The 18,123-nt window shown below is 36.3% G+C and overlaps 1 protein-coding gene across 9 annotated transcripts in view; it reads right to left on the reverse strand.

The window, feature by feature from the left end:
* Positions 1-18,123, reverse strand: part of ANKIB1 (ankyrin repeat and IBR domain containing 1) — a 170,271-nt gene that overhangs the window by 13,136 nt on the left and 139,012 nt on the right. For all 9 annotated transcript variants that reach the window (XM_072784213.1, XM_072784214.1, XM_072784220.1 and 6 more), the window contains 5 exons: positions 13,613-13,701; positions 6,063-6,193; positions 2,290-2,424; positions 1,219-1,305; positions 1,066-1,132 (listed from right to left, as the gene is read on the reverse strand). In XM_072784213.1, coding sequence (XP_072640314.1) covers positions 1,066-1,132; positions 1,219-1,305; positions 2,290-2,424; positions 6,063-6,193; positions 13,613-13,701 — 509 coding nt within the window. The remainder of the gene's footprint in view (positions 1-1,065; positions 1,133-1,218; positions 1,306-2,289; positions 2,425-6,062; positions 6,194-13,612; positions 13,702-18,123) is intronic.

Here is an 18,123-nt window from a genome sequence, read left to right on the forward strand (position 1 = left end):
TGGTGATATAATTATATCATTCCTAAAGTCTAAACACTGAAAATGAACAAGGAGACAAAGCTGCTACTGATACTTTTTCTCCTAATTTATTTAATTCATGCTTATCTTTTTTTTTAAAAGATTTTATTTATTTATTCATGAGAGACACATAGAGAGGGGCAGAAACATAGGCAGAGGGAGAAGCAGGCTCTCTGTGGGGAGTCAGATGCAGGACTTGATCCCAGGACTCCAGGATCATGATCTGAGCCAAAGACAGATGCTCAACCACTGAGCCACTCAGGCATCCCTCATGCTTACTATCTTAATTAGGGAATTACCCTCATAAAAAGGGTCTTACTTTTACAAACTGGAGGAAATACAATTGCATATTTTGCCTGAAAACCTTTCATATATAAGCTATGATTATTTTAAAAGTGTGACTTTTTAAAAACAAACATCATAGAACCCATACTCTGTGTGGTCACTATAAGATACTGTATTTTAATGATGCAACCAATACTCAATCCATTTTAGGAATGTTCTTTCTGAATTTCCACTTTAGGATACATAAGTTAGCCCTATCTCATGTCTTTGCTTTTGGACTCTGATGTCTATTATTTACCAGTAAGATGATTTCTCCCAAGACTGTATTTGACTTTCATTCCACTAGGCACTCTGCTAAATTTTCTCAAGAATCTTTGGGAATTTAGTCACACTACCATTGGGTGGCATGTGAATCTTGCTCTTTTGACGGGATCAAGGATGCCTTTTAGAGTCCATCCACTGTTTCTGACAATGTAGAGCATCAGCAATGGCACACAGTAAGCAAAACCATGATAGGTGTTTATCTGCTAAAAGTACAGGCTGCATTAAGAGGAGCATATGAAATAAGCTGGGTAGAAAATCTAATTACAGAGGCCTCAAATGCTAAGCTGCACTTTGGGCTTCAGAGAACTCCAAGCAGTACCAGAATGAGCTGGTGGAGATAATGTGCTCCTCGAAGGGTTTTAACCTCCTACCAATGAAGTGACTTAAGCATGTAAGGCTATTTTATGTTAATTATCACACATACCACTTATAACTTACTTTCTTTGAGAGCTCTACTCAATTGCTCCATCTTTTCTTTGGCTGTTTTAAGAAGGCGTTGTTCTAACTAAAGGAATAGAAATAAATAATTTATATAATTTTATTTATTCAAAACAGTATACTTCAGAGCATTTGAAATGATTCGGGACATACCTGATAGCTATGCTCATGGTTTTTAAATCTTGTGTAATAGTGCATAAATCTGTCAAGTTCCTGAAATCGTTTGTGTTTTTTCTCAGCCTAGGAAACAAAAGTCCATAAATGACTTTTATAAATAAAATACTAGCTATTACAATTAGGGACATTTTGTCATTTAAAATTTTTATTAATAATAGGAAGCTGTGTATACAATTTGGCTATTTTGAGAAAAAAAAAAAAACAGTACATTTTTAAGGCTACCACAACAAAGTCTTGGATTTGTATTCTTTGTGATAATCCACTGAATCTATGATCCCAGAGCGTAAGGCAAAGATGCCTCTCAAGACCTACATTTATCAGATCTTTGATATTTTATTATATTGCTTATTACTATGGACTGAATTATATCTCCCCAAAATTCATGTTGAAGCCTTAACCCCCAATGTGAATGACTGGCTTTGAAAACAGAGCCTGTGAGGCGAGAAAGGTTAAATAAAGTCATTAGGGTGGGGCCCTAATCCGGTAGAATTATTGCTCTTATAAAAAAAGGAAGAGACACCAGAGCTCTCTCTCTTCTATGTGAGGATGGAGCAAAAAAGACAGCCAGCTCTCTGTAAGTCAGGAAGAGTCATCACCAGAAACTGAATTGGCAGTAATCTTGGTCTTGGACTTCCTAGGCTCCAGAACTGTGAGACATACCTTTCTGTTGTTTAAGCTACTCAGTATTTTGTTATGGCAGCCAAACAGACTAAGAGACTTATTAAATGCTATAACCTAATACCATATTGTTATTATGTTAAAATTGTTTTAAAGTCATTACAGAGACAGGGATATGTAAGACTTTTCTTATCTTTAACAAAATAAAAAAGAGAAAATTAAAAAAAAAAAGCTCTCAAGTTGATAGGCCTATTTTATTTAAATTAAAGGCTGCTCTAAAGTGTATTCAATCTGGGGAGAAGGAAAAAAATAAAGTGTATTCAATTTAATGCCTCATTACAACAAAGATAGGGAAAGAAGAAATGCAAAATACTCCAAAGGGTATTAAGTGGCTTAGCCAGAGGCCTTGATTTCAACAGTTCTCTTTACCTCCACAGTCATTTCCTTCGACTGCTCCTCCACATGCTGAATGACTTCATAGCGAGTACATCTGTAATAACCTCCTGTGGAAGAACTATGCTTTTTCCATTCTTCTAGGCAAATCCAGCAAAAGTCATACTTGCACTTCAAAAGAAAACATGTGCAAACATCGCCTTGTATCAACATGCACATTACTTTCTGATTTATAGTCAACTACTTTGTAGAGATCAAGCAATTCTGCCTGTGTGACCAGGAACAAATCTTAAAAACATGCTGCCTTTTTAAATGTTTCCTCTGGAGAAGACCTTATCTGAGCTATGGAAAGATGTGGGGGTAGTTTACAATGACTGCTTATAAGGATAAATTAAAATGTAAGTCATAATATTATGAATATAAAGGAATCTTTAAAAACATCAATAAGATATTTTTCCCCAATAATTAAGGCAGATACTGACAATGTTTCATTTTTCAAGTGCATGGTAATTTTAACTGTGGTGTATAAGGCTTTATTAGTCTTCAGCAGTTTTTCTAACGACTTTGACAAACTGGTTTTGAAACTAGGAATAATTTAAAAGGTTTCTAAGTAGAAAGACTGACATAAAACCTGTTTCTTATTTTTAAGGAAACTGCACTTTGCTCCAAGCAGATAATGCCAAAAATATGAGCATTATGGTATGAAAATACATCCTTTTTTTAATGCTTATGGATTTTGGGTCAGAGGGATCTTCCCATTTGAAGTCTGTTTTCTTGTACTTTTATGTTTGTTTTTTTAAATATTTAAATGCTTGAGCTGTTCAGAATTTATCTGGATATATAATACACAGTATGAATTCAACTTTATTTTTTTCCACACAGCTGCCCAGTTGTCTCAATCCTATTTATTGAACAGTCCATGTTTCTCCATTCCTGGAGACCCTCCATTATCATACACTACATTCCCAATTATTTCAGCCAATATTTTGGGCTTTCTATTATGTTTCATTATCTTTAAATTCATGTGCTAGCACCATGGTGTTTTAATTACTGAGCCTTTACAACAGATTTACTATTTGACAAGGCTAGTTATTTTTCAGAGTTTTCCTAGCTATTGCTTTGTTTTTCCATGTGAACTTATGAATTGACTTATCTAGACGCAGAAACAAAACTTGCTGGTATTTTTGTTGGAACCTTTCTATCCAAAGACTTTATATTTCTTTGTCATCTTTTGTGTTCTACAGATAGGAGTCTTAAAATTTTCTTCATATAAGTTTTGTACATTTCTTTAGTTTCTTTCCAGATAAATGAGATCTTCTCTTTCAGTACATATTCTGTCTGTATGTTTTTGGTACAAATGAAGGGTATTGCTTTCTGCATATTAACTTTGTACTCTGCTAATTAACTGAATTTTGTTGTTAGTTTTTAAATCCATTTAAAATACCAGTTTTCTAGGTATATAATCATGCTATCTGCAAAAAAAAAAATAAAAAAATAAAAAAAATTAGCACTTCATTTCTAATTTTTACATCTTTAATTTCTTCCTATTTTCTAAATATGTTGACTGGTATCTCCAGTCCATTGTTAATAATACTTGTGATGGAGCATATCCTTATCTTGTTCTTTTTTTTTTAGATTTTTATTTATTTATTTGAAAGAGAGTGCATGAGCAGGGGGAGAAGAAGTGGAAGAGGGAGAAGCAAATTCCCCCACTGAGCAGGGAGCCTGATATGGAGCTTGATCCTAGGACCCTGGGATTATGACTGGAGCCAAGGCAGACACTTAACCGACTGAGCCACCCAGGCACCCCTTTATCTTGTTCATGATTTTAGTGAGAGCACCTCTAGTTTTCTCACTAAATATACTAACTTTTGAACTGAACTAGATTTATTTTTATCATTCTAAGGAAGAGTCCATCTATTACTATTTCTTTGAGTGTCTTAATAAAGAATAGTTGTTAATTTTTTGTCAACTGCCTTTTTAGCAACTATAGAACATACATATGATTCTTCTCTTTGGATCTACTAATAAGATGAGGTACAGCAATAGCTTTTTAAAAACTGAACCGTTCTTGTATTCCTGAAATAAACACATGCCAATTACTTGAAATTAAAATTTTTTTAAAAAATTGAGATATAATTGACAATCAGTCTTTTAATGTGTTCTGCTGGATTATATTTGCTAAGATCTCTGGGTTTTTTTCTCCCCCTTATATCTTATTTAGGACTTATGCATTGCTGTTCATAAGTAAGATTGATCGATAATTTTCTCTTAATTTTTATAATCTTGTGAAGGGAACATGCACCCTGAGCCAAAGGCAGACGCTCAACCACTGAGCTCCCTAAATGTTTCTTTTAAATGCAACAGACGCTTCAGCAAAATCTGTTTAACACAATTATCTTAAATCATCAGCCTGATGAATTCATGAAAATATTTACTCACTCAATACATATTTATCAACTGCTTACTAATGGCAGGTGCTTTGAAGGAAATAAAGGTAATTGGATAATTGGACCTTGCTTCTTTATTATTAGCCCAACAGCTGATTTTTATGGTCAACTTGTATTTCTTTACACATCTATCTGGTCTATATTAGAGTTTCCAAGAAAAACCTAATAATGAATGTTGGGGATAAGACCACAAATGAAGTATTTTTGGCATGATCAGCTGAACTAATAAGTACCTTTGATATTTTGCTCAGAACACTGTACTACATTTTTTTTCTTACCTCTTAGGAAATCATTATTACTGCTTCACTAAGCTAATCCATCATGTTAACTTTATAATAATAGGCTTATAAAAATGATCTGGTAAGTGCTTTCTTTTATGTAATAATGATAATGATCATTAGTTTTAACATTACAAATCAAGTAATACTTAGAAGATATTGATATGTTATTGGAATTGTAACTATTTGGTTTTCTTTCACATTGCAAATTAAAAGTTGCATTGTTCTCTCAATTTTAAGTAATTATTTTTTATGTACATGGAACTTCCAGTGAAAAAGAAAAAAACTGGAATATCATTACAATTTTAAAACAAAAATGTTCATGAATGTAGGCATGGATTAATAAGATACTTATTAACCTAATTCCAGAATATTTGTTTTAAAGATGGCAGTTTCCTTCTATGCAACTAAGTCAGGAGGATAGCCTTCCAAAAGTAATTATTTATATTAATTATGTTTTGGTGAAGATCTTTGTTGGCATTTTCAATACAGTAATGAATGAATTACTTATTTAACTGATGATTTTATTAGGAGACCTAAAGTCTGTCCACTGCTTTGGGCACTTTTATTATATAGCCACATATACATAGACAACAAGATTTAGATGTGGATTTAGGGGAATTGCCTGGGGCCTGACTTGGGTCTTGAATCTAAGCTGTGTGCTTGAAAGCCAGCCTTGTAAGCTATCTCATTTAAATAGCACTTTACCATTTCATATTATTATTTATATATAGACAAAACTCTCTTAGGATCCTCGCTGGGCAGGGGTGGGGAGGGAGGTGTTTCTTAGCAGGTAAGATTTTAGGATCTTCACTAGGAGAGATTAGCAGGGAATGTTTCAGGCATTTCTCACCTTCAGGCAAAATACCACTGAATCCTGAATCTATTTTTAACATTCATTATGAGTGTAAAATGTAGTAGTATGAAATAATACTTACATTATTCAACAAAGAATATAGAATGTAATCTCCTGGAATCCATCTGAAACCCAGTAACAGTTTTATGGTTGTTTCTTCTTTCGACTAACAGTCCTAATAAGATTCTAACTGCAAAGCATGCAAAATTCTCTTTAACTTCTTACCTTAGCACACTGCATGTGATTGCATCCCTCATTCTTCTGTATCGGAGACTTACAGTTAGCACAAGGCTTAGAGTTAGTTAACAACCAGAGACAATTGGCAGCATCCTCATAAGCTTCACTAACTCCTACAACTTTGGGATATTAAGCACAAACACAAAACACATGATTTAGTGTATAACTTCAGAGGGAAACCCCTCTCCCAAGTTTTCTTTGTAGATTGTCTCTCAATTTTAAACCATATATTTACTTCACTATTTTTAAACTGCTTCATTCTGAATAGCATGATTATAGGATAAGGGGGTGTATTCCAAAAGTTCTATTTAGGAAATTTGATTTAAAAGAGATTTTTCTCTAAAGTTGTATCCAAATAAAATGGGGAAGAAAATAACTAACGTTTACAAAAAACAATATATTATTGTCTGTTTGACATAACTATTGGATCAAAGAAAATTATAGAAAGAATCGTAATTTCAGACAATACTTTCTTAAATGGGTCAATTGCAAACATAATGACCAGATACTCTCCATCATAGTAAAAAAACACAAAAATTCTATTGAAATATCAGTATCATTTTTACCCATGATTATTGCAAACATAATGTCCAGATACTCTCCATCATAGTAAAAAACACAAAAATCATATTGAAATATCAGTATTGTTTTTACCCATGATTATTTCAGATAAACTAAAAATGAATCCAATGTGATACATCTAAAACTAAACTTACCATTTTCTCTAAACCTGCCCCTTTATTCCCTGTCCTAGTAAATTATATATATGATTATCTACTCAGAATCAACCTAGGAAAAGCACGATCTTGGATAGCCTCCTTTTTCCCTCACCTGCTGCATTCCACGGTTTCTACCTCTTTCTCTCTCTTATCTGTGTCCCTTCCATTTCCACTTCTTATTACTTTAGCTAGGGTCCTCTACACCTCCTGCCTAAACAATTAAAAAGCCAACCTATCTCCCTAGTTCCTTCTGCCCTCAACTTCCACTATACTGCCTACACAGTGATTTTTAAAAAAAATACATATCTCCTTAAAATCTTTTAGATGCTCCCCACTGACTGCAAGATAAAATTGAATTCTTTAAGCAAAAAATACCAAGTCCTTCATGATTTGGCCACTCCCTACCTGGCAAGATTTTCCCACCCTCTTTCCCCATGCCAATCTTATACTCTTCATCTTTTTTTTTTTATACTCTTCATCTTAAACTCAATTTATACTACTCTGATTCGAGATCTGCAGTCTTAAGGAATGCCATGGTTTCAAAAGATTCTAAATCTTACATTTTATATTCTATAACCAACACCCTTCTCAGCACCCCAAGTGGAAAGAGTCAGGGACTAGAGATAGCTCCAGAGGCACAGTTAAAGAACTTTTCCCCTCCTTGTCAGTAATCAAATTTGTTTTGTTTTCTAGCTCTAAGTGCACAGGGAAAGCTCTATCTTTTCTTTCCTGAAAGAGGTGTCCAAAAATTACTTTGAAATCATTGAAAGTGGCCCATCCAATCAAGGCTCTGATTACATGGGAGTAAGGAGTTAGTGCTATAATTAAAAGCAGGTGAGAAACAGACTCTTTGAGTTTTGAAGTTTAAAAGGAAAAGTGACCCAACCCTGGAGAGGTAAGTGAGACAAAGGTTTGAGCTGACTGAACCCTGGGAAGTAGCTCAGTATATGAACTGGAAGAGTTAGCTGAGGGTTAGGAGCAGCCCTTTGATGGAGCCTACCAGTGCTGGTGTGGGTGTCTTGTCACAAAGAACTCCAAGGTGCCTACCTACTTAAGTTTGGTCAACAACAGAACAGCAGCTACTGATGGACTGTGAAGCACTGTTTTCAATTCCACATAGCAAAAAGAAACAACAGCAACAATGAAGTGATTAGACCCACTTCAGTTCTAAACCCACTTGGTAGAAGATGGTTTGATTACAGAGAATTCTCAGTTTATTTGGTGGAGAAAAAGAGTTTTAGGAGGAACTTACTATACTATGGCTAATCAGGTCAAGCTGTGGCAGTAATGCTATTTACAGAGAGTATCACTTTAAAAGCTAATCACTAAGTACAATGTCTAATTTTTTTTTTTAAAGTAGTAGCCTTTCTCCTCCATTCAGTATCAACATTATTTTTAGCTCAGAGGCTCTAACATATTCTTATGACCTTTATTGTCCATTGTTGTAATAAATAAAGCACAAAGCCATTAAAACAAAGCAGCTTGTGTGACTCGCAACTTAACAGTTTTTTTTCTCCCACCCTCGGAGAGAATGCTAGTTCGTAACTGCATTCTAGAGGGCTGTATAAAATTAAATTGTGTTCAGGAAAAAACTGAGTATTATTATTTTTGACTATTATTAAAACGAAAACTTGTACTGGGAAAATGCCTTTACTTCTAGTTCTCTGAATATGCTCATTTCACACATCTGCCCTTTGTATATACTTTGCTTCATACCTCCGACACCTTACCTCCCCCTTCAGTCTACCTGAGTTTTCTTTACCCCTTCTGAGTTTCAGACTCTTCCCTTGACTTCAGTTACATGTGTCTTTTGTATCTTTATCTTTCTTTAATAACCTAGTGTGCTTAAGTCTCTTCGTAAGAAATATTAGCTTCATTTAATCAAGTATTAGTATGGAACAATCTAAGATCTACTAATAGAATCAACACGTATGCAAGTGAAAACAAAGTTGATTTTAAAGACTGACTTCTTAAAAAGACTATTTGAATTCCATTAAATAACCATTTATTACATATTATGGAAAAACTGGTCTGAAAATTTTTATAAATTAGCCATCATTTCACAGAAAATATCATTCCCTCTTCTTGCTCTTATTAGACATAACAGAAGCAGTTTCAGTGCTGAAAAATAGTATTTGAATTATTTTTTTTGTAATTTTTTTAAAAGATTATTTATTTATTTATTCATAGAGACACACACACACAGAGAGAGAGGCAGAGACACAGGCAGAGGGAGAAGCAGGCACCATGCAGAGAGCCTGACGTGGGACTCGATCCAGGGTCTCCAGGATCATGCCCTAGGCTGCAGGCGGTGCTAAACTGCTGCACCACCGGGGCTGCCTATTTGAATTCTTATATGGAACTCTTTGAACCAATCTTAGTGTATTTTCTAATACTTTTATTCATTAATTAGATTTTATCACTTCTTTTGAGTCTCATAATTCAAAGACTTTGGAAAACTAGACATAAGGGAGAAAATGATCTCATGAATTGACAAGTTCAGTTGAATACTTATGCCAAAGATATGTGACCATAAGCCAAATTAAAATGTAAGCAATACAGCATTAAATAATACTTTTCTTTCTTGGAATATTATTTTTGTGTATTTAATGATGATATTTTGCTTAAGTATTACAGTTGGCCAGTATTATTTGCCTTAAGCCTCACCCTAAATTTCATAAACTTAAGTGGCAATTAACAGTAGTCAACTGGGGACCCCTGGGTGGCTCAATTGGTTAAGCATCTGCCTTCGGCTTAGGTCATGATCCTAGGGTCCTGAGATAGGGCTCACATCGGGTTCCCTGCTCAGCAGGGAGCCTACTACTCCCTCTTTCTCTGCCTGCTGATACCCTTGCTTGTGCTCTCTCATTCTCTGTGAAATAAAATCTTTTAAAAAAAGTACCCCTTAATTAAAAAAAAAGAAAGTAGTCAGCTGGTCATCACATTTCAGTCTATAGGACAATGAGAAAACTCCTAGGTTTTTCTCAGCAACTAGGAACTTTCTCTGCAGTCTTGGTTTTGGTCCTCTTGTAGACAACTTTTCAAGTATCCTCAGTCTCTTGTTGTCTACCCAATTTTCTCAAGTTCCTCTGTCTTTTTGAATTAAAACCCCATTTGGGACTCTGAGGGAACTTTCAGTTTTTCATTTGAGGTCTCCCGGTTTCTGGAAAGCAGAAGTAACTCTGTATTATACCAGATATACCATTTGCTAGTTTTTCTATTTCTCTTCTCTCATTATCAGGATCATGATCATATATAAGGATATTCTATCACAGTTCCGCTGATAATCTGTACTTACTAGCCAGGCCAGGCCATTCTTTCTCTCTTTCCCTAGTAAAAACTTATTCATGGGTATGGAATGATTGACCAATTTTACAATGGTAAGAGATAACTAAAAACAATCACCCATTTCAAAAGTTTGCTTCATATCTTAAATTGGACACTTATGGCCATTTTCTGCTCCAGAATAAATAATACCCCGTGCTGATTATTTCTGGTGGTGTGTTAATACTTTCAGGCAACTGGTAAGTACACTAAATTTACAACTTAATAAAATTGCACCTTCTTAACTCTCCGGTATACACCTCTCCTCTCCTGTCTTCATTGCCCCTGCCCCTCATTATCCTCTCCCCTAGACATTCTGAAATTTTCTGAGAAACAGCATTCTTGTCTCTCAATAGACCCTATTCACCATCCACACTTTCACCTAAGTGATTTTTCTAAGTAAACACCTTCAATTCTCACTCTCCTATTCAGAACTGCTTTTCACTGTGTCAGCATGAAGTCTGAGCTCCCGGCACCCATATACCACCTGGCCAGCCCTGACACCTGATTGGGACACTTCTGCCTGTGCGGTCTCCTCTGTCACTGGGCTTCCTTTGCACTGGTTGTACTGCAGGATCTGCAGTCTCTGAACATGCCATGTTCTCCTTCACCTGAAGCCCAAATACCCTTCCTGTTCTGGTCTACATGAAGAACATCTATCAGCTTGCAAGACACAGCTTGCACACCAATTCTTTTGTAATAGTTTTCCTTACCCTCTTGTAGAGGTACTGATCTTCTTGGTCTCTCCTCTCCCTCACAATGTACCACAGGTATGCTGTTCTTTCACAGCATTAACAATACTTCTTTTTCTTAGTTTTATATATCACTGCCTTCATCTCTAAAATATAAATTTCAAAAATGTAGAGGGCACCTTATTTTCATATTCTAATGTAAATCAGCACTCAGTATTTGTTATGTAGCACGCAACAAGTTTTTCCTAAGTTTCCTCAGCATCTCTTCTGAGCTGCAGATAAGTACTTTTAAAATCCCACTGCATATCTCCACATATTTCCTGCAAGTACCCCAAAGTTCACAATGTCCACAACAAAACTTATTCTTTTCCCCTGAAAGTTAGTCTCATATCTGAATTTCCTAAGTTGACCAATGGTTCATCCTCTGACTGAAACTAAAAATTCACCACGCCATTTTGATCTCTCCTTTAGTCTCACCTACCCAGGCACCAGTTATCTTCATAAAAATATCTTAGATAATGTCACTTTTTTTTTTTTAAAGATTTTATTTATTTATTCATAGAGACACACACACAGAGAGAGAGAGAGGCAGAGACATAGGCAGAGGGAGAAGCAGGCTCCACGCAGAGAGCCTGATGCGGGACTCGATCCAGGGTCTCCAGGATCACACCCTGGGCTGCAGGCGGCGCTAAACCGCTGTGCCACCGGGGCTGCCCAGATAATCTCACTTTCTTATTTTAAAAATGCATCATATGGTTTATTCTGTTAATAAGATAACTTCAGATAATTTGGCAAAAATTCTCACAATCTGGCAACACACCTATTTTTCCAGCCTCATCTCTTGCAAATTCTCCCATGGACCTTAAGCAAAATCCAATAGTCTGGCCATGTTTAAAGGTGCTGCAAGATAACAGTATTAATCTTTTATGGAACTCACACATATACACAGACCCATACATATCAGGAGAATAGGGAAAATTGAGGGGGTCTCAAGGGAGCAATGGCAAGCTATCTCTGGCATTCTTTGTGTGTGTGTGTGTGTGTGTGTGTGTGTGTGTGTGTGTTTTAGATTTAATTTATTTATTCATGAGAGACACACACACACAGAGGCAGAAACACAGGCAAAGGGAGGAGAAGCAGGCTCCATGCAGGAGCCCAATGCATGACTTGATCCCAGAACTCCCGGATCACATCCAGACCCGAAGGCAGTCGCTCAACTGCTGAGCCCCCCATGCATCCCTATACCTCACATTCAAGAGACACAACGAACCTGGGGAACAAGAACAATCCATATGGGTGTTTTTTATTTGGGAAGTTCCTAGCACACAGCAGGCACTCAAAAAAATATTTGTTGACTGAATGATGAATGTACAGGGTAGAATATTTAATCAGATCTCCCTATAAAATATCCTAAGATTATCCATTTCCTTTTGCTCTTGGATAAGGGACATAAGCCTTTTCATCAGATGAAAAGATCCCCCTCATTATCAATTATTACCTGATATTCTAGTTAACATAGTAGTCTCTTCTCATGGATTTGAATAACCATGAGTCAGTGCACAAAACAAATCTCATGAACCTAAAATGCTAAGGACCAGTTCTTGGGCAATGGCATATCGCCCAACATAATACAAACCTGTCGGGTCTCAGGTGTGCCAGCCAGGCTCTCCCAGTATCACTTCAGCTCCTATCACGAACCTACCACATTTCTTCCTCTGCAGATAGGCTAAAAGCCAATTCCTATCTCAGGGCCTTCAGGATTCTATGACATCCCCCTGCCCAACCTGGTTTAGTTTGTTTTGATATATTTATTTTTACCCAACTATATTAGTTATCATATGATGTCATATCAAGATAGTTACCCAACTATATTAGATATCATCTTTATCCAACTATATAGTTACCATATTGTAATGATCTGACTGCTTCCCTTCTAGTCTATGTACTTTTTAAAGGCTGGCATCATCATGATGTACTTTGTTCATAAAAAGTGCAGATTCACTGAGTGAATTTTATTTTATTTTATTTTATTTTATTTATTTATTTATTTATTTATGATAGTCACAGAGAGAGAGAGAGAGAGAGAGAGAGAGAGAGAGAGAGACAGGCAGAGAGAGAAGCAGGCTCCATGCACCGGGAGCCCGATGTGGGATTCGATCCCGGTCTCCAGGATTGCGCCCTGGGCCAAAGGCAGGCGCCAAACCGCTGCGCCACCCAGGGATCCCCACTGAGTGAATTTTAATCCTAATTTGCAATACCTTAAACTAACTCCGTTATATAAAAAGTTAAAAAAACAAAATTAACTTTTATACTAATTTGAAAGAAAACAGTTGCCATAAAACACTTCAGGGGATGAAAAATAATTGCAAAGGAGATATATTTACTTATTAAATGCAGGAATTGCTAATAGGAAGGTTAATTCAAACCCACTGTTTCCAGGCACATGCCCTGTGCCTGATGTCATTCAATCCAATCTAAGTGTTAATTACTTCATCTGCAAAATGGGATTACTAACATCACTTCATAGCATTTCTGTAGGATTAATATGTATTTATAGAAATCTCAGTAAAAATAGTTATAGACATTTAGATTTACTTATATAAGCATGGACCTTGTCTATGATTCCCCATTGCAAAAACTTTGTGCTGTCCTAAAGGGTGTTAGTTAGAGGTGTAATGCTACATAGGAGAGCTATAGCATTAACAAACTTGAAAACTTAATGGAGACTTTAAGTAATAGGACCACATTGTCTTTTGAATGCTATTAGAACATATACAGTATAGCTATCTAAGATTTCCCTTACGTTCTTCTGGTTTCATTTCAGTTATTTTTTGTAGCCAATTTTTCCATGTTTGGCAGTCACAAGGCTCATGTGCTTCACCAAGGCACTCCCTAAGGAGGAAAACATAGAAAAGGCAATTAAAAAAAATTCTTCATCAACGTCAAAGTAAAAGAATAGATGGAAAGTACTCTTTCAATTTTAAAGTTGAGAAAACGGAGGCACAGGGACTAGTGAGAGAAGAACTATTTCAATAGAGGAATTCAAAATGTGATTCCAGAGCTTGATACCAACAGGTCCATTTTTTTATTTTTTTAATTTATTTTTTATTTTTTTTCATTTTTATAAAATCAGTACATTCATTCACACATTTTGAAACATTCGAAATAGATTACCTAATATTCGTAATTTATTTTTCCATGTCTGTAAGATATTTTAGCAATTAGGTTCCATCTTCACTAATATTTTAAATTCTTATACTCAAAAGTTTGTTCTCTGGGCAAGCAGTCTTGCCACCACTCAGGAGCTTGTTAAACATGCAGAAGAGCAGGCTCATGAGACCTATTAGAATCTACATTATATCAAAATTACCACATGACCCTTCTGCATCTGAAAGTTGGAAAAGTACTGTTTTACATCACATTCTTTTAAAAAAATTTTTTTAAAATTTATATTTAATTTAATTAACAAATAGTGTATCATTAGTTTCAGGGGTAGAATTTATTGATTCATCAGCTGCATATAACATCCAGTGCTCAATACTTCAAGCGCCCTCCTCAATGCCCATCATTCAATTACCCCATCCCCTATTCCCCTCCCCTCCAGCAAACCTCAGTTTGTTTCCTATAGTTAAGAGTCTCTTATGGTTTGCTTCCTTGTTTTTATCTCATTATATTTTTCCTTCCTTCACCCTATGTGCATCTTTTTGTTTCTTAAATTCCACACGAGTGAAATCATATGGTATTTGTGTTTCTCTGACTTATTTCCCTTAGCATAATACCCTCTAGTCCCATCCACATCATTGGAAATGGCAAGATTTCATTCTTTTTGAAGGCTGAGAAATATTCCATTGTATAAGTATACCAACTCTTCTTTACCTATTCATCTGTCAATGGACATCTGGGTTCTTTCCATTGTTTGGCTATTGTGGACCTTGCTGCCGTAAACACTGGAGTGCAGGTGCCCCTTCGGATCACTGTTTGTATCCTTTGGATAAATACCTAGTAGTGCAACTGCTGAGTTGTCGGGTAGTTCTCTTTTTAGCTTTTTGAGGAGCCTCTATACTGTTTTCCAGAGTGGCTGTACCAGTTTGCATTCCCACCAACAGTGTAAGAGGGTTCCCCTTTTTCTGCATCCTCACCAATATCTTGTTTCCTGAGTTGTTAATCTTAGCTATTTTTTTTAAATTTTATTTTTAATTTAATTTAATTTTTATTTATTTATGATAGTCATACAGAGAGAGAGAGAGAGAGAGAGAGAGGGGCAGAGACACAGGCAGAGGGAGAAGCAGACTCCATGCACTGGGAGCCCGACGTGGGATTCGATCCTGGGTCTCCAGGATCGCGCCCTGGGCCAAAGGCAGGCGCCAAACCGCTGCGCCACCCAGGGATCCCAATCTTAGCTATTCTTATTGGTGTAAGGTGGTATCTCGTTGTGGTTATGATTTGTATTTCCCAGATGCCAAGTGATATGGAGTATTTTTTTCATGTGTCTATCTGTACGCCTTCTTTGGAGAAATGTCTGTTCATGTCTCCTGTCCCTTTCTTAACTGAATTTTGTTTTTCTACATGTTGAGTTTGATAAATTTTTATAGATTTTGGATACTAGCCCTACCTTCTGTAGGTTGCTTTTTAGATTTATTTCCTTTGCTGTGCAAAAGCTTTTCATCCTGATGAAGTCCCTATAGATTATTTTTTGCTTTTGTTACTTCTTGCTTCAGATATATCTAGCAAGAAGTTGCTGTGGCTGAGGTCAAAGAGGTTGCTGCCTGTGTTCTCCTCTAGGATTTTGATGGATTCCTGTCTCACATTTAGGTCCATTTTGAATTTATTTTTGTACACGCTGTAAGAAAGTGGTCCAATTTCATTCTTCTGCATGTGGCTATCCAATCTTCCCAACATTATTTGTTGGAGAGACTAAATTTTTCCATTGGATATTCTTTCCTGCGTTGTCAAAGATTAGTTGACTATAGAGTTGAGGGTCTATTTCTGGGTTCTCTACTTTGTTCCATTGATCTAAGTGTCTGTTTTTGTGCCAGTAACATACTGTCTTGATGATTACAGCTTTATAATATAGTTTGAAGTACAGAATCGTGGTACATCCTGCTTTGGTTTTCTTTTTCAACATTCCTTTGGCTATTCAGCATCTTTTCTAGTTCCATACAAATGTTAGGATTGTTTGTTTCAGCTCTGTGGAAAATGCTGGTGGTATTTTGACAGGGATTGCACTAAATATGTCGATCTCTTTGGCATAAGACATTTTACCAATATTTGTTCTTCCAATCCATGAGCATGGAAATGTTTTTCCATCACTCTGTGTCTTCCTCACTTTCTTTCTTAAGTGTCCTACAGTTTTCAGAGTATAGACCTTTTACTTCTTTGGTTAAGTTTATTCCTAGGTAGCTTATGGTTTTGGTGCAATTGTAAATGGGATTGATTCCTTGATTCCTTTTTTCTGTGGCTTCTATAGGAATGCAACAGGCTTCTGTGTGTTGATTTTATATCCTGCGACTGCTGAATTCCTGTATCAGTTTTAGCAATTTTTCACTGGAATCTTTTGAGTTTTCTATATAGAGCATCATGTCGTTTATGAAGAGTGAGTTCGAGTTCTTTGCCAATTTGGATGCCGTTTATTTCTTTTTGTTGTCTGAATGCTGAGGCTAGGACTTCCAGTACTATGCTGAACAACAGTGGTGAAAGATGACAGCCCTGCTGTGTTCCTGATCTTCGGCGGAAAAGCTGTTTCTCCTCTTTGAGAATATTTGTTGTGGATATTTCTTATATGGCTTTTATAATATTGAGGTACGTTCCCTCTTTCTCTGTATGGTAGGTTTTTTTTGTTTTTGTTTTTTGTTTTTTTTTAACAAGAAAGGATGCTATGGGGATGCCTGGGTGGCTCAGCAGTTGAGCATCTCCCTTCAGCTCAGGGTGTGATCCCGGAGTTCCGGGTTCGAGTCCCACATTGGGCTTCCTGCAGGGAGCCTGCTTCTCCCTCTGTCTGTGTCTCTGCCTTTCTATCTCTCATGAATAAATAAAATCTTAAAGATGTTTTGTCAAATGCTTTTTCTGCATCTATTGAGAGGATCATATGGTTCTTATAATTTATTAATGTAGTATATCACACTGATTGATCTGTGGATGTTGAACCACCCCCTGTAGCGCAGGAATAAATCCCACTTGGTTGTGGTGAATGATCCTTTTAATGTACTGTTGGATCCTATTAGCTAGTATTTTGGTGAGAATTTCTGCATCTATATACATCAGGCATATTGGTCTCTAATTCTCCATTTTGTGAGGTCTTTGTCTGGCTTTGGGATCTAGGGAATTCTGGCTTCATAGAATGAGTTTGGAAGTATTCCTTCTATTTCTATTTCTTGGGACAGCTTCAGAAGAATAGGTTTGAATTCTTCTTTAAATGTTTGGTAGAATTCTGCTGGGAGGCCATCTGGCCCTGGACTCTTGTTTGTTGGGAGATATTTCTTTTTATTATTTTATTCATTTATCTGACAGAGAGCGAACCAAGGAGCACAAGCAGGGGAAAGCAGAGGGAAAGGGAGAAGTAGGCTCCCTGCTCGGCAGGGAGACTGATATGGGGCTTAATCCTAGGACCCTGGGATCAGGACCTGAGCCCAAGGCAGATGCCTAACCTACTGAGCCACCCAGGTACCCCAGTTAGTAAATTTTTGATTACTGATCCAATTTCTTTGGTAGTTATGGGTCTGTTCAGGTTTTCCTTATCTTACTGTTTCAGTTATGGTCATTTATAGGTTTCTAGGAATCCATCCATTTCTTCCAATTTACCTAATTTGTTGGCATGTAACTGCTCATAATATTCTCTATAATTGTTGGTATTTCTGCAGTGTTGGTCGTGATTTTTCCTCTTTCATCCATGGTTTTATTTATTTGGGTCCTTTTTCTCTTTTCTTTTTATAAGTCTGGCTAGGGGTTTATCCATCTTAATTCTTTCAAAGAACCAGCCCCTAGTTTCATTGATCTGTTCTACTGTTTTTTGATTGCTATATAATTGATTTCTTCTCTAATCTTTATTATTTCTCTTCTCCTGCTGGTTTAGGCTTTATTTGCTGTTCTTTTTCCAGCTCCTTTAGGTGTAAGGTTAGGTTGTGTATTTAAGATTTTTCTTGCTTCTTGAGGAAGGTCTATATTGCTATATACTTCCCTCTTAGTATATAGTATTTGAACTGTAGTATTTTCACTTTCATTTGCTTCCATGTATCAAAATTTGTTAATTTTCTGGTTGACTCATTCATTTTTTAGCAGAATGTTCTTTAACTTCCACATATTTGTGGTCCTCCAAGT

The sequence above is a fragment of the Canis lupus genome, chromosome 18, assembly GCF_048164855.1.
Source record: "Canis lupus baileyi chromosome 18, mCanLup2.hap1, whole genome shotgun sequence".
Lineage (NCBI taxonomy): Eukaryota > Metazoa > Chordata > Mammalia > Carnivora > Canidae > Canis > Canis lupus.